This window comes from Amphiura filiformis, unplaced genomic scaffold, assembly GCF_039555335.1.
Source record: "Amphiura filiformis unplaced genomic scaffold, Afil_fr2py scaffold_32, whole genome shotgun sequence".
Classification (NCBI taxonomy): Eukaryota; Metazoa; Echinodermata; class Ophiuroidea; order Amphilepidida; family Amphiuridae; genus Amphiura; species Amphiura filiformis.
The window spans coordinates 490,010-505,237 of record NW_027305496.1 but is presented as its reverse complement, the minus strand read 5'-3'; the positions used below and the strand labels follow the sequence as shown (position 1 = coordinate 505,237).

Genomic DNA, 15,228 nt, shown 5'->3' with positions numbered 1-15,228 from the left:
AAACAAAACGTAGAAAGTTTTATATTTCTTTTGTGTCTGATTGTTGCTGTGGCATTACAATAATCCATATCTCTGGGAACGGAAGTTCGATTTTGATGGCATGTCAGGCATTAACTGGTCAAGACCATTGTGATGTGCCCTGAGTAATTTGATTTAATTTAATTATTTAACTTTGTTTGCAAGCTGAAAGTATTTCATGAGATGGGAAACACCCTTGTATTTTGGAATTCCCCCAAATTATTGTAAACAAAGTCTTGTCTTCTTGTCGGCAGCAGTCACACTGTACTCCATTTTAATAGTAAAATATTACAAATGCTGAAGTCAAATCTGAAGCGCAGTATTTACCTTGCAAACTGAAACATAATTCTCTTATCTCCTACCTATATTTCAATTTCTTCTTGTCGTCAACAGTAGTTCACAACGGAGATGCAAACAATGACGTAAAATTCATACATACAATATGAAAAGTGGAACTCGGTCGTACAAGTTCATACAATTGGTTGCCAGGAGATCAAACTAGCATTCTCCTTGTAATGTATCACTTAGATTTGCTCTGTTCAAACAACTTTACGCTGACGATTCTTGCTCACAATATTGACAAATCACCGTCTTGACCTTTTGTGATGAGGTGCTCGAATATTTTCACGTTGTACATAAACGTATAGCTTTTTAGCCCTCAGCTAAACTACTCTGAGCTAGTTCATCGTGTGAAATAAAGATGGTCACTAACGATGTGCGCGTCGACGTGACGTTTGTTACAAAATATTCCTTTTTTATTCCAAAATGCAAAGAAAGTCATTTTTCGCACGTAATACCACTATGAATATAACAAAGAATTTAACATAATGTGATTATACCACAACGATCCGTTGATGACCAAAACAAATCGATTTAAACGGTTGATAAATCGGAAGAATACACTTACACCATTTTTTTTCGATATATCGACGAAATATGAAGCTGGGATATGAAGAAATCTGAGATCCGGGTTCTAAAAAAATTAATTTATATTTATTGCACCACCAGTTGACGAGTACCAATTTCTACGGTATTTTTTTCGTGACTGATGTTTCTATTTTAAAGTTGGTAATATGTTTGCCTCTCCTGACGTGAAAATACAGTTTCTAGCTGATACATTGTAGGGGCTCGTTATTACATAATAAACATAATGCACATGTGTATTAAATTGATAATTGAAACAAGTGTGAGAAACAGTGTCGTATGGGAGTGACAATTCTCTGAATGTCGCTTTAAATGTACATATCAAAAAGTTACAAGTTTTACACCCTTTTGAAAAGTTTTTAGCTGACTCTCTGAAAGCTCTGTTTCTTACATAATACACAACGACGTCCCACCATCCTGAGGAAGCGAACAAAACCTCCGCAATAAAAATCACAACTTCAGGAACATCACCGATACATATTACAATCAGCCATGGGAGGTTCGCAATAGCCTGAGACATCGCCATCAAGAAAAACGTCGTAGCTGTACGTGTATCACGATGTCTTCCGTGTCCTGGACCATTTCCATGCGCTTGGATAGCTATAATTTTCTTGGAATGTTTATGTGCAATCACAAGCATCATGGCAAATAAAACAAATATGGCTATAGTTACTGCAAACGGTATATAAAATATGTAAAACATATGTAAATGGAGAGAAACAGTGGAATAATATTTCCAAAGAAAACATACTTGTGCAACATTGTCTGGAAATGGTTGCCAAGGTGATTCAACCCAGGTTAACATCAAAATTGCAACACTTCCTGCCCAGAAGCAGACGACAGTTATTCGAGCGCCTTTTTCGCTTACAATTACGGGATATCGAAGCGGATATGCAATGGCAATATACCGCTCCACGTTGACTGCTAATAGTGATAAGAACATTGCAAACATAGATGGATGTATAATAACCCCTTGAATAACACAAAATGCATCTCCATATGGCCACGATTTTAAAGCTGATATCCCGATTGCCGGGATAATTCGAAAAATACAGAATAATATATCTGCAACAGTCAGAGAAACCAGGAAAATTTTTGTTACATTTTCGACCCGTCTCGTGCGGCGTAGAACAATTAAACAAATTATATTCAATGGTAGCGACACTAGTGCTATACATATCCAGATAGATGTTTTGAGAATCACTTCAATGTCAAACATAATTATGAAAATCCTTTTTTTTTTCACAATAAATTGTTTTGGTAGCTTTCCAGGTATGTTATGACCACAGGTAGCGTTCTTTTAAGCCAGTTGAAGAGATTTAAGTTGCAAATCCAGACAGATAATCGCCCCTTTAAACGGCACCTGGTATATGAGTAAACGCCTAACATACATCAGCGAATAAATAGAAATCACAATACATAATCCTTAGTAAATGTGTGCCGTCGTGCAGTGTTCCATTAGTAGAATATGAAAATACTGAATTCAATCTCATCCGAAATGTAGTATTTACAATACCCACAAAAACACAGTTCTCTTATCTCGGAGCTATATATTATAGTCAAATGTCTCCTTGTCGTCAGCAGTGGTTCACAACGTAGATGCCAAGAGACAGGTGAATCCAATCCATACCATACACATCATAAGTAAAGATGAACTCAGTGGTACAAGTTCGTACAATTTGTTGCCATGAGATCAAAATAACCTGTTCCTCGTAATGTATCACTTTTAGATTTGTTCTGTTCAAATATCTTCACCCTCCACGCTAACGATTCTTGTTTACAATGTTGATTAATTGTAGTCATGACCTTTCGTAATGCGGTACTCGAAAAGTATAACGTTGTACATGTATGTATACAATAGTATCTTTTTAATTCTCAACTATACTACTCTGTGCGTTGAATTACAAGTCCCTAGGCAAAAGTCGGGAGCATGTCTGGTGAATCCTCTTAGTTTCTCTGATGCACTCAATATGACGGAACGACACCAACTGTAATTGTCTGTATGCAAGCTACGTCAATTCTTTACAATAACATACTCAACAGCACCACCTTTTAAGGGTAGACGAGGTATTGTTGGTCGAAACAGCCAGAAAATTGATTTTCATTATCTAAATCAATATATTACTGAAAAATAACACCTTGATGTTTAGCAGAAGTTTATTCTACAAATCATATACTTTGAATACTTGCTTGATTTATTGTTGTGAATGAGTTATGTACGTTTTACAAAAGTCTTGTTGTTTCAGCCCTGTTTACAACATAACTCAAGAACCACAGGACCTCAAAAAGAATAATTATTTGAATTCTTCTACACACTCGCTATGAAATAATCAATGTTATTTTTGCCAAAGCTCACTACCATTCACAAGATGCTGTGAACTACCAAATCGCAACAGTTTAATATGTCATTTTTCGTTTTTCCGGTTTCCTTATTTACTATTTTTCATTAACATGAAATAATGATGGTTGGCATAATAGACTATGCTTCGGTTTGAGATTATTCTCGGGGCTGTCTTTTTCAATTTGTGAATCGTTTCAATATTTTGCTTGGCGGCATTGCCCGAAGCAATTCTATACGTTATCTATTTATATAGCGCTTTTTACCAAGACCAAAAACGCCGCTGTGTATGGTGGATATCAGATTGAGTTCACTTCCTGAGCAATCTGCTGCCTCAGGCATGACTATAAGGGCTCCAAGCCAATGGTGCATACATCGTCTGTACTTAGATTGGGAATATCAAAACAGCACCAAGATTGGGACAATCAGTGGTATATCACCCTGCACTTTTCAAACCTGATTGCAAAACACGTGTAGACTCTCTGCATATGGAATTGCACCCGTGATCTCATGCACCAGAAGCGAGTTCTCTACCCATATGCTAGATAACTTTTTGAAAAATTCTAAGTGTGATTTTTACATTAATATTGTCCGAATATTTTGATCTGTATCCGAACATATCATTCAATATCTTCAATTTCCTTTTTCAATTCAGACTCCAGGTAATATTAGAGGAAAAGAAATTTAAATGTTATTTTCAAATGATGGTAGATGTAATTTCCCCACATTATATCGGGTAGAAACAACATTGTGACTATAGTGTGCCTCGTCTGAACCTGAGAGTAACACCATGTTAGATTTCATTGTGGCATATTTGAATCAGTGTGTTTACGTGGTTGCGTCGCTAGCGTAGTAAGGACAAATCGTCATTCTACGCGTGTTTATACGCCGCGCGGATTTAGGTTATCGTGCGCAATTCGAATCTACCACTGCGAAATATAACATGGCGTTACTTCAAATTTGAGATGAGACACGTTATAGTTTGAAGCATTTGTATCAAGCATCTAGTATCAAGCTAAAAAACAAGTTTGTTTTCTGTAGACATTCTGAAACCAAAATGCGAAATGTGGTGTTTTTTCAGGATTTATTTATATGAAAATATCTCTTCATTTGCTCATAAAAGTGGCACAATCACGAAAATAGTAAGTTTAGGCGGCACTGGAGGATAACGTCTAAAATGTAATCCCTCTGTCTGTTTTTAGCAATATTGTTCATGATTTTTCAAATAAAATAACTAAATGCAGTACAATTACCAGAGATGTATCGTTCGAGTCCGGACTCGGACTCGAGTCGGACTCGAGTCCACTTTTTGTTGGACTCGGACTTGGCTCGGACTCGGACACAAAAAGACTCGGCTCGGCTCGGACTCGGACACAAAAGGACTCGGACTCGAAGGCGAGTCCGGTCCGAGTCCAGTCCAATGTCCAAATCTATGTAAACTGTGAAATGATTATCTAAAAATGTTAAAATAGATCTCAAATTTGTTGACTTTACTTATTTGGCCATTTTCCAAATTAATTGGGGCTGTCAAATCTGTGACCTGTTATTATTCCTACATATCCACCAAATTATTTAGATTTATCGGTCACTTAGCAGAATCATATTTTTGTTATCATTTAAAATGAAATAATTGATAATTAATCAAATGCATAATTTTATTAAATATTTGGACTATATAAAAATTCCTACAATGTAAGACTTCTTTCATGGAACTTTCCAATCCATTAAGCTCTTGAAAGAGAAACATGCACACTGGACCATACATCTCAGCTCCCACTCAGTAGGGCTATATAGTTTGCATGTGCTCAGTAAGTGAGTACACATGACATTTGTGTGGGCCAATTTGAAAATATGTTTAGAATTATAAAGGTGAATTTCTGTTAGTATTATTATTATTATAATGATGATGATGTTAATTTTCTATTTGTATTTGAATATATTGCAATTCATTTACATGTAAAACAGTAATACTGCACACAGCCCCGGGCACACAGCGTATATGTATGCCAGGCAAACCTATCTGCTAGTCATGATTCGCCTAGAACACAATACATATTTACATAGAAATTTAAAAGAACAGGTAGGTCAAGGCAGGGAACCTACATAAATACTAGTATGTTGTCTATACTTCACTTGACCCAAATATATCATTTTTTTATGGCGATGAGACACTCGCACATGGAATTTTAGAGGGATTTTGACCCGGATTTTGATAGCAGTTCCACATAGAAAAGCTGCTATCATCATGACACTAAGATCTAGAAACACCACCGAAATCCCAGACAAACTAGTACCTAGACCAGTGACTTTGACTCGCGTAGTGAATCCGACACTGCTTAGCAACGACTTGAACAAGGACGCATACCCGGACGCAAGCAAGCAGATAATGTTCGCGTCTACAGAACATGTTGCATTTGACGCGGGCGATAACGGCGCAGTAACCACGCAACCGAGAGCGGCAGAATGTACGCGATTATCTCCGCGCCTACCCTGTCAATCCGTCAATATCACCTTGGATACTGGGCTTCATCTCCCGCTGTGGTAAGGGATGGGCAGTCATAGGTCTAGGTGGTATGTCTATGACCGAAATGCTGTTTTGTTAGCTGAATCTTTTGATGAAAGTCAATCTTTGATAACTTTGCTACGGAAAGTGCTTTGACAAAACGGTTTTCAGTTTTGACTTTCTTTACTCAAGGGCTTTAATTTGATATATAAAATGATGCAGTTTGATGGCAAATTTGAATTCACCTGGCATACCTACAGCCTTGTCCCTAGCCGCAATTAAGTTAACTGTGAGTTTACATTAATGTTAATTCAATGCATTGAAATCGAATTGAATTGAAATGAATTTTGGGCAATTTTCATTTCAATGCATTGGAATTGAATTGGAATCGAAATGAGTGGGCTTGGGCATGAATTGAATTGGATTGGAATTGAAATCATCGTGAGCAATGATGAATTGAATTGGATTGGAATTGAAATCATGTTGAGTGATGAAGAATGAAGTGGAATTGAAATGAAATTCAGCTTTGATTTCAATTCAGCATTTCAATTCACAAGCAGATGTCTGTGATTCCAGATCATTCCACCTGTAAAAAGTGCCATTCCCTTTTCTGAATTCTGATGCACTTCCAGGTCTATTCACACAAGAGACACACATTAAAAAGTTAGCATCAATAGATCACATAGAACGTGAAGTTCTGCTCCATTTAAACAAACTGTTTTCCCTAAACATAATAAATAAAAGAAACAGTGGTCACCATAAACTGGTACAAAACATAAACATAAAGTGTTACCAAACATATTGCAACTAAGTATTCTGCAAAGCTTTCATTTAAAAATGCTAGCATAAAATACACATTGAAGAAAATTAGAAGTATATAAAAAAATATGATATCATTTCTCATACACAGATATAGTTAAACTTTTTGAGACTTTTTGGAGTTCTTCTTTCAATCTTTCTGTCTCTCTTGTCTTGTGGAAAAATTATAGGTTCTATGTTCATAAAGACACTAATATCTTCTAATATGATGCAAATTGATTCTTAACATTTCCAATGTTTTAAATTGCTTGATTATGATCAATAATGTGAGTATGAGACCCCCCAATTGCCAAAGATCTCAAACTTTTGGCACCAATCATAAAGCCCCAATTTTTATGCTCAAAAGTCATTGTACATTTGAACAAATTGTGAGAAAACCATTAAAGAAAATGCTTATATCTTTGACAGCTTTTTTCACACTTTTTCAAAAGTACATGGATTTTGGATGTAAAATCTTAGGAGGAGCAGGAGACAAGTAGGGGCTATCTAGTATCAAAACCGTGATTTTTGACATCTTTGACCGCACATCTTAAGTTTAGAAAATAATGTGCATGGTGGACAAGAAGTTAAGACAAATATTAGGATATTTAGGAAGTCAGTCACCAAAGAACTAAGAAGTTCCAAAGTTTCATAAAATAGGACCCAGAGGTCAAGGATCACTCGCATTGTTTGAATGTGAAAAGTGAGTAAACATAACAATAAAGTATCTTCTGTTGAAATGCTTTTGTGACAAGTACTAAAAAAGTAGTGTACTTGATTTTGACTTTGTGTTGCTGACTCAAGTGTTATAAAATTGGTAGTAAAATTTAAAACATGCACTACAAAAACAGTGTCTAGATATCAAACACCATTCTAGACATCATCTTGGCCTCAATTTCTAAACATGTCTAAATGCTAAACATTTTAGTAATTTGATGCCTTGTGTTCAGATATTATGATTAAACACTTGATGTTTTGAAGTTTGACATTTGCGTTTAGATGTTACGTGTGTTTACAAATCGAGGACAAAAAAGTGTTCAATCTCTAGACACACTTTTTGCAGTATGCCTTTGGTCAATTAACACAAACTGCAACTGTATTGGAATTGGAATTGAAATGAATGCTTAGAATTGAATTGAAATTGATTAGCTGTTAATTTCACTGCATTGGATTGGAATTGAAATGAAATGATTTTGAAAATGAAAAATTGAATTGGAATCGAATTGAATTAATTCTAAAGCAAGGTGGATTGAATTGGAATTGAATAGCAAGACTCCGGGTGTAGAAAGAATTGAATTTGAATCGAATTGAAATCAATTTTCCGGAGTGAAATAACAATAGTTTACATGTAGTGTGCTACACGCACACACACACAAAATACCCCCACATGCCTGCTGTCTGATACAGGTACTAGGTGGTCTGATACATGTAGTTTTTACCTTCAGGAGTAACCTGTTCATGGACATGGCTTTTGACGAAAGTGTATACGGTTGGTTGGTTGAGTCAACAGTGTTGGGTGGGGTTTGGTAGAGTGGTGTGTGGTGTGATGCAGTGAGTGACCTTCTCATCACATTTCTACAATTTTATCATCAAAATGCCATAAAATTATGCGTAAACTTTAAAATTGACCTTTTTCAGCAAATTTGTATTGTACATTTTTCAAATAAGAAATAAAATATAAAATTTTGCTCCATTTTTGCAAATAATGACCCATTTTTTCAAAATGTTGTACCAAATGACCCCTTCTTTCAAAATTTTATACCCAATTACCCCTTTTTCATTTTGTTATATCCAAACTAAGCAATGCCAATAGGTAGATACCTGTCACATTAAAGTTGAATGAACCCCCCCCACCACCACCACCGGGCATGGACTCTCACCCCGAGTCCGGACTCGAGTCCGGACTCGGGTCTTATTTTTTGTTGGACTCGGACTTGGCTCGGACTCGGCACCCCTGGACTTGGACTCGAGTCCGGACTCGGACACAAAAGGACTCGGACTTGGCTCGGACTCGGATACAAATGGACTCGGCTCGGCTCGGACTCGGACAAGCTGGACTCGGGTACAAGTCTGACAATTACTTCAAAATGAAACGCAGCTTCCTTTTTTCTGCCTTAACATCTTTTGTGTCTATCCACTGTATATTCTCGTAAGACTTTAAGGGATCATTGTGTATCAATCAATCGTTCAAGGAATAGTATTCCGCATTATTGCATCAAATTAACGAACAAACTGCATAGGCCTATTGTTAAGTAATAATCTGTAAATCATACCATACATTATTCTATAATATATCAAGAGTATCTGTAGTGCTCACAGTACAAAATAATAAGTCTGTTACCAAAAGTACGGTACAACTATTATACACAAGTTCGCTCTTTAATAATCGAGTTGGTTGGATTCAGAAAGATTCTATACGAAACAAGTAACATGAGCTGATCAAAACCACAAGAAGGACTAAAAGGAAGAGCAGTGTCCGAAGAGCATACAAATTCTAGGGGGAGCATATATTGGGCTGATTGAAATGGACCAATTGTGCTTGAAGCGTGCTAAAAGTTTCAATTTCAGAATATTCATACCAAAATTTAAACATCGATTGGTAGAAGTGCATTTCCCACCGTGTCTGTATGACAACGGCAAATTTGAGCCCTGATCGGTCGCGGTAGGCATTTACGGTCCTACTGGAAAATTTAAATTTGGTTAACATAGCCAAGCTAGGGTTTTTCGTTCTTAAGATATTTACCATTCTGTACATCGCACTTGTATCTCTCCCAGAGCGTCCCGGCTGCATCCGATAGAACGTATAATGTAAACTGAAACTATTCCGTCCTTAAAAGCTACCCTTTATGAAGCCACGTTATTGAACTTTATATAAACAATTCAAATGTCATTCAAATGTTTCCGACTATACTTCATCCCACTCGTCCTCAATAAATTGCACTTGTACTCCATCAAGTGGTTATTTACTTAGCACTTTCGCTGTCTAAACTGTTTTGATTTACTGTACTGTAAATACACTTAACGACACGCAGCTTAAAATAAATGTCTATTATGATATTAGAATTTGCAGAAAGAAACGACAGCAGTACCTAATATGTGACCAGCTCCAAAAATCCCGAAACAAGTCGCCAGACATGTTTTTGAGTTATAGGACTTTAAAGATGATATTCCCATAAAAAAGTACTTATTTTAAGAAAGAAATGCCTTGGTATTCCGCAAAACGTGTTATACAACAATACATGTCTATTTTCTCTACACACTCAGAATTGAGTAAATAAGAGTGATGGGGCATTCGTGTGTTCCCATCATGATATAACATGTTAACAGTCAGTTGTGATAGACGGCCATGAAATTTGTTCCTGTTGTTGGTTTTAATGTGAAAGATTTTCCTCTTTTATAGTGTATCACTTGTGTGCTACTTCTGTTATGAAATTGCTATAACTAAAAACGTTTTACATTGCCAATGAGGTTAACCAAATTCGATATTTATCTTTCACAGCCACAATCAGTACTTTACGAAACAAAGAGAGGTGACACACTGAAGATCATTGATATGGGTCTTGCCACCAAACTTGACCCAGATGAGAGGACAAAACTCGTCTATAGGTCAACAGACTATTCTTCCCCGGAAGTACTTAGTGGTGGTGATGTAGGCTTCAACACAGATATGTGGACAGTTGGTGTCCTATGCTATATGCTGTAAGTAGTATTAGAAAGGAAATTATGCACAGTGCAAAGTGTATTGTATTTAACAGTAAATATAATATTTGTTTGGATATTTTTCAGTGTTTCTGTTATATTAATCAACATTTGCTTTAGATTTCATCGACAAATAAACAAGTCTCAAGTAACAATACAATCATGAAGTTTAATTTTCACAATGAGTAGGTTTACCAAATAAATGGACACGGTGGCTCGGCCTTGGGCTCATAATCTGAGAGCTTGTTCGACGTGCGTTGGTTCGAGTCCCCGTCCCACCACCGTGTTGCGCCCTTGGGCAAGGCGCTTTCTTCACCCCACTCAGGTGCAATGGGAAGCTGTTAGGGGTAGTCACAGTCGTTGTACTGATGAACCCTGCCCCATTTGTAGGCAGCAAACGTGGTTCAGACATATTTCAATTTCAATAGCAAAGTTATTTTGCCAATTCCTGGTTTAGCATGGATAAATAGTAGTGTTGTGTTATCAACACATGTTTTGTGTTATCAACACATGTTGTAACTTTTATTATTGATTTGGGAACTTGGTAACACCACATTGTCGCGCAAATTGTAGAAAAGGTCTGTCTAGGTATTCTTAATCTCGACTTTGATTTACTTGCAGTATGCGTGAGTGTCATGTTTTGTTGATGCGCCAAAGCAGAGATATAGGGCAATAAGTCTATTAAAGCAATAATGTGTAATTTGCATAAAGAATAGATTCTTATTTAAATGTTTGTTTTCACTGATCACATTATCCCCTTTTAATTTCGAGCCAAACAAATGAGGTATAATGAAGAAAATTGCGATTCATTCCAACGCCTACAATGCGTGTACTACGCTCGCCAATCGTATTGTATATGTAACTGCACGGAGCATCGCGCTCGACGTGTGTACATACAAGCTAACATACACGGTACATGTTAGCTAGTACTCGATCGTTGAACTCTGAATAAAACCGGGTCGACCCGGTTTTAATACAAAAAATTTTACTGTTATTAAAGCACTTCAGGCTTAGTCTTTTACGTGGTATTTTAATATACCACTGGGCATTATAATTATGCAAAAAGTAGAAATCCGAGTAAAATTGAGGGCGTCGCTGTGAAGCAAATCACACATTATGGCTTTAAGTAACAAAGTGGTGATCAAATATTATTACCGCCAAAAATCAGTTCCTTACCTTTTTCATTGTATATCGCATTAAGAGCGGCATGCCCTTGATGGTTTACTTCTGGAATATAGTAGTTCAATTCTGTGTTAAATAGGCAAAGCCTGAATTTTAAAAATAAACATATCTTTATCGAAATAGCTCTAATATGACTCGTATCACCTTTATACTGTGAAATAGTAGCATATGAATAACATCAACATCTCATATAACAATGGGTTAATATTAATTTCTTAATTACCGCCTTCACTTCATGACATTATTGTTTGTTTACTTCTTGCAGATTGAGTGGTATTCATCCGTTTGATCACGATGAAGATAACATCAGAAGAGCTGCCTGGGAGTTTGATAAGAACGCCTTTAGACCTATCTCAGATGAGGGCAAGGACTTCATCTCAAGGCTGCTTCTTAAAGACAAAGAGTACGTTCAAATCTGAATATAGAAAAGGATTGAAAGTATACATGTGTGCTTTTTTAATATCTGTGCCACATCTTCCACACCAAAGAATTCATGTATTTCCAATCATTGTTTTGTAGTTATAATGCTCTGCGTGCTAGCTATGCGCTTCAATGGAAAAAGTTCAAGTTTTGATATATTTTCTCAAAATATCAAGAGCTATCTTAAGAACTACTGATTCAATACTAGGCTTGTTTGTACTCATTTTAATGCATTTTTCATGCTGATTCCAAATATGGTCATAAAATTTACATTTCTGAAATTTTGAATTAAAAAAATTGAAACTTGTCGTCTGCAGTCGACACCCGCGTGAAGAGAGTTAATTAATAACCAGCACGTACAATGACGTGAGGTTAACGGAAATTAATTTGTGAGTTTCCAATAACACCTTCATTACATTTTGATTCTTACCAACATTTTAATTATTTTGAATAACATACACTTTTTCTTGAACAAGATTTGGAGTATATCTATACCAAAGATATTGGTTTAATAATTAAATATTTATTATTTCTCGTCATATTCTGGATTCGCGTGGAGCATAATTATGTTTTACAGAAGTCTAATAATTTATATGTGTATACTTGTATCAACAAACCTACGTGATTTTTAACTGCTTATAATGAAAGCATATTTTAAAGGAGTATTTCGTGATCCTAGCATCCTCTTTTTATGACATTTTTCAGTAGATATCCACGAAAAAAGCTTATTCCCAAAATATCAGTTGTTTCCGATTTTGCGTTTGCGAGTTATGCATGATTATGTGTATTACACTGCTCCATAGACAATGCGTTGTAATTTCGTTCTGGTGCATCAGAACGAAATTCAAATTTCACGATATCTTTGCTAAACGAAATAATCTGCAAGACATTTTTTGTATATAAACATTATGTAGCCATAGGTTTCCAGTGATATAAAAATCTCAACTTTTTTTTGAGAAAAGTGGGGGGATGAGGCTGTGGATCATGAAATGCCCTTTTAAGCAAACACAGCGCCCTTGGAAAGGGCAATATGAAGCTCCACATAATAATGAGTAATGAAATCGACCTCGTCCTTTATTAGAACCTATTAGAAGCTATTAGAAACTAATGATCCTCCATTTCCATCAGTCTAATCCGTAAGATTAGAATTAATTTAAATTGAGACAATTACTTTGACTGTAGGTTTGAGATATTGGGATCTACCAATATGTATAACTGACACTATTATGAACAATGACCACCATATAAGGTACAGAATAACAGGATCCATCATTGAGCTCAAGTTCATACAATGCAAATGAAAAGACTTAATTTTATGCTGTGCGGTTTCATTTCAGTGCATTGTTTTAATGCTCTTCCTGCTAGCCATATGTTTTAACATAAAACGTTTTGAGATATTTTCTCAAAATATCAAGAGTTAACTCAAGAACCTCTGAACTAGGCTTGTTGGAACTCATTTTAATGCATATTTCATGCTGATTCCAAATATGGTCATGACAATGTACATTTCCGTGCTAAAACGCCAAAACTTCTGACAGCCTTTAAATGCCAGTTTAGATTAAACTACAGTAAAGACAGCTAAAAATCGTTTGGTAAATTGTTGTTGCTTTCATATGTGTGTGAGACTAATTCAAACTGCAAAGTTGTCGAATTCATCAACCTTTTGAGATTGCTTGTGTTATATGAAATGATAGCTGCAAGACAAAATATAAACAATACCGCAAGACATAAGATATAAGCAATACCTTCATTATGTAAATATTTGTGATGCGATCAAGCAAAATCAGTCGGATAATAAAACACATTAACAAAGCTGCATTTTGCAGAAATTCGCATTGAAATTAAACAACCAGTTCCAAAGATATGAGCAATTAAAGAGTTTCCAAAACAACAGGAAACAAAAGGAAATATTTCCTTTGTTTGGCTATATCTCAAAATCAATATGTCCGAGTTCCGACTGATTTTGCTTGATCGCATCACATTTAATAATTTAATGCTTAACATTTGCACATTTCTATTTTACAGTTCAAGAATGACAGCCTATGAGGCATTGGATCACCCATGGCTTCAGGTAAACAAAAGATAATATTTATAATAACTTTTCTTCTAATCATAATTTTTCTATGTCAATCGATATTAAGGCATTTCTATTGTTACCGAGTACATTTACTCTTAAATCACTTTCAATATCATTGAAATTCAATTCAATTTTATGCATAGTTTAGTATCCAAACATAGCATTTAATACGATCGAGTAGTCTATTACGACGTTACAGGTTTATGATTAATTTGACCAAATAAACCTTTTTAAAGTAGTTTTCGTGCTTCAAAATTAATTAATTAATCACTAACGGCTCTTGATTTTAATTTCTTTCTTATTTTTCAGGATCCCAGCAAATATTCACGCAACCGCATTCCAACAGACCTACACAGAAAGTTGTTCCTTGCACCTGGCTGGCTGGTAAGGAATTCGGAAAATGTAGTGTTACAGTAATAGACAGAAGGACACAAGAAGCAATTATGACACCTGTGATCAAATTGTAACGCGATCGCATTCTAACAAACCAACATAGACAGTTGTTTCTTGCACCTGGCTAGCTTGTAGCAGCAACGTAAAATCTTTATTGTAGCAAAAATGATGGGTTTTTTTTTTACGGAAACATAAAGATAATTGTAATATAATAAAAATAGTTAAAAACTGTATTGTTGAACATTTGGTAACTTGCCGACTAACTAATGGCAATATTATAATGGGTTACATGTTGCTTTGATTCCTTTTCCTACCTGTTATTTAGTGACTTGAATTACAAAACATTAAAACCGTGCATTGTGTGGTAAGTTTGTAAAGCCAAATCGGCATTGAAACTTGAAATGCTTTGTGGGACATTTTTTGCAGTTTGGGGACACTTTGCCCTCTGACCTATCAAAAAAATTGTTTTGTGCGTACATAATATTAATTAACAATTAAAAATTGTTAAAAAAAACATTATTTCATAAATTAATTATTTAAAATATTGTAAAATTATATCATTATTATACTAATAAAATGAATGAATAACAATTGCAGCAAATTTCCCGACATGTGAGAGGTCAAAGTGTCCTAAAACTGCTCTTAAAAACCGGAAGTTACAATGAGGATTGTAATGTTTGTCATCTTGTCTCATTTTTTTATGTGTGGCCCTTGTCTTTAATTTCCGCAGTGTGGAGATCATATACTTGGTATTGGTCGTCTTGGCGACACATCTGCACATAGAAGGAACAGGCCACAAGAAAAAGACTTCCACAGAGATGTGGGAATGGGTAATTATGTAACCTTTGACCTTTAAGCTGAATGTATACTTGCTCG

General features: G+C 35.6%; 2 protein-coding genes across 12 annotated transcripts in view; one reads left to right on the top strand and one right to left on the bottom strand.

Annotated features, from left to right (window-relative positions):
• Positions 1-15,228, top strand: part of LOC140143917 (twitchin-like) — a 210,110-nt gene that overhangs the window by 168,182 nt on the left and 26,700 nt on the right. For all 11 annotated transcript variants that reach the window (XM_072165753.1, XM_072165755.1, XM_072165754.1 and 8 more), the window contains 5 exons: positions 10,081-10,280; positions 11,728-11,865; positions 13,908-13,953; positions 14,269-14,343; positions 15,083-15,182. In XM_072165753.1, coding sequence (XP_072021854.1) covers positions 10,081-10,280; positions 11,728-11,865; positions 13,908-13,953; positions 14,269-14,343; positions 15,083-15,182 — 559 coding nt within the window. The remainder of the gene's footprint in view (positions 1-10,080; positions 10,281-11,727; positions 11,866-13,907; positions 13,954-14,268; positions 14,344-15,082; positions 15,183-15,228) is intronic.
• On the bottom strand, positions 969-1,894 carry LOC140143910 (uncharacterized). Its single transcript, XM_072165739.1, has one exon. It carries the CDS (start codon positions 1,892-1,894, stop codon positions 1,073-1,075), a length of 822 nt encoding a protein of 273 aa, XP_072021840.1. The 3' UTR covers positions 969-1,072.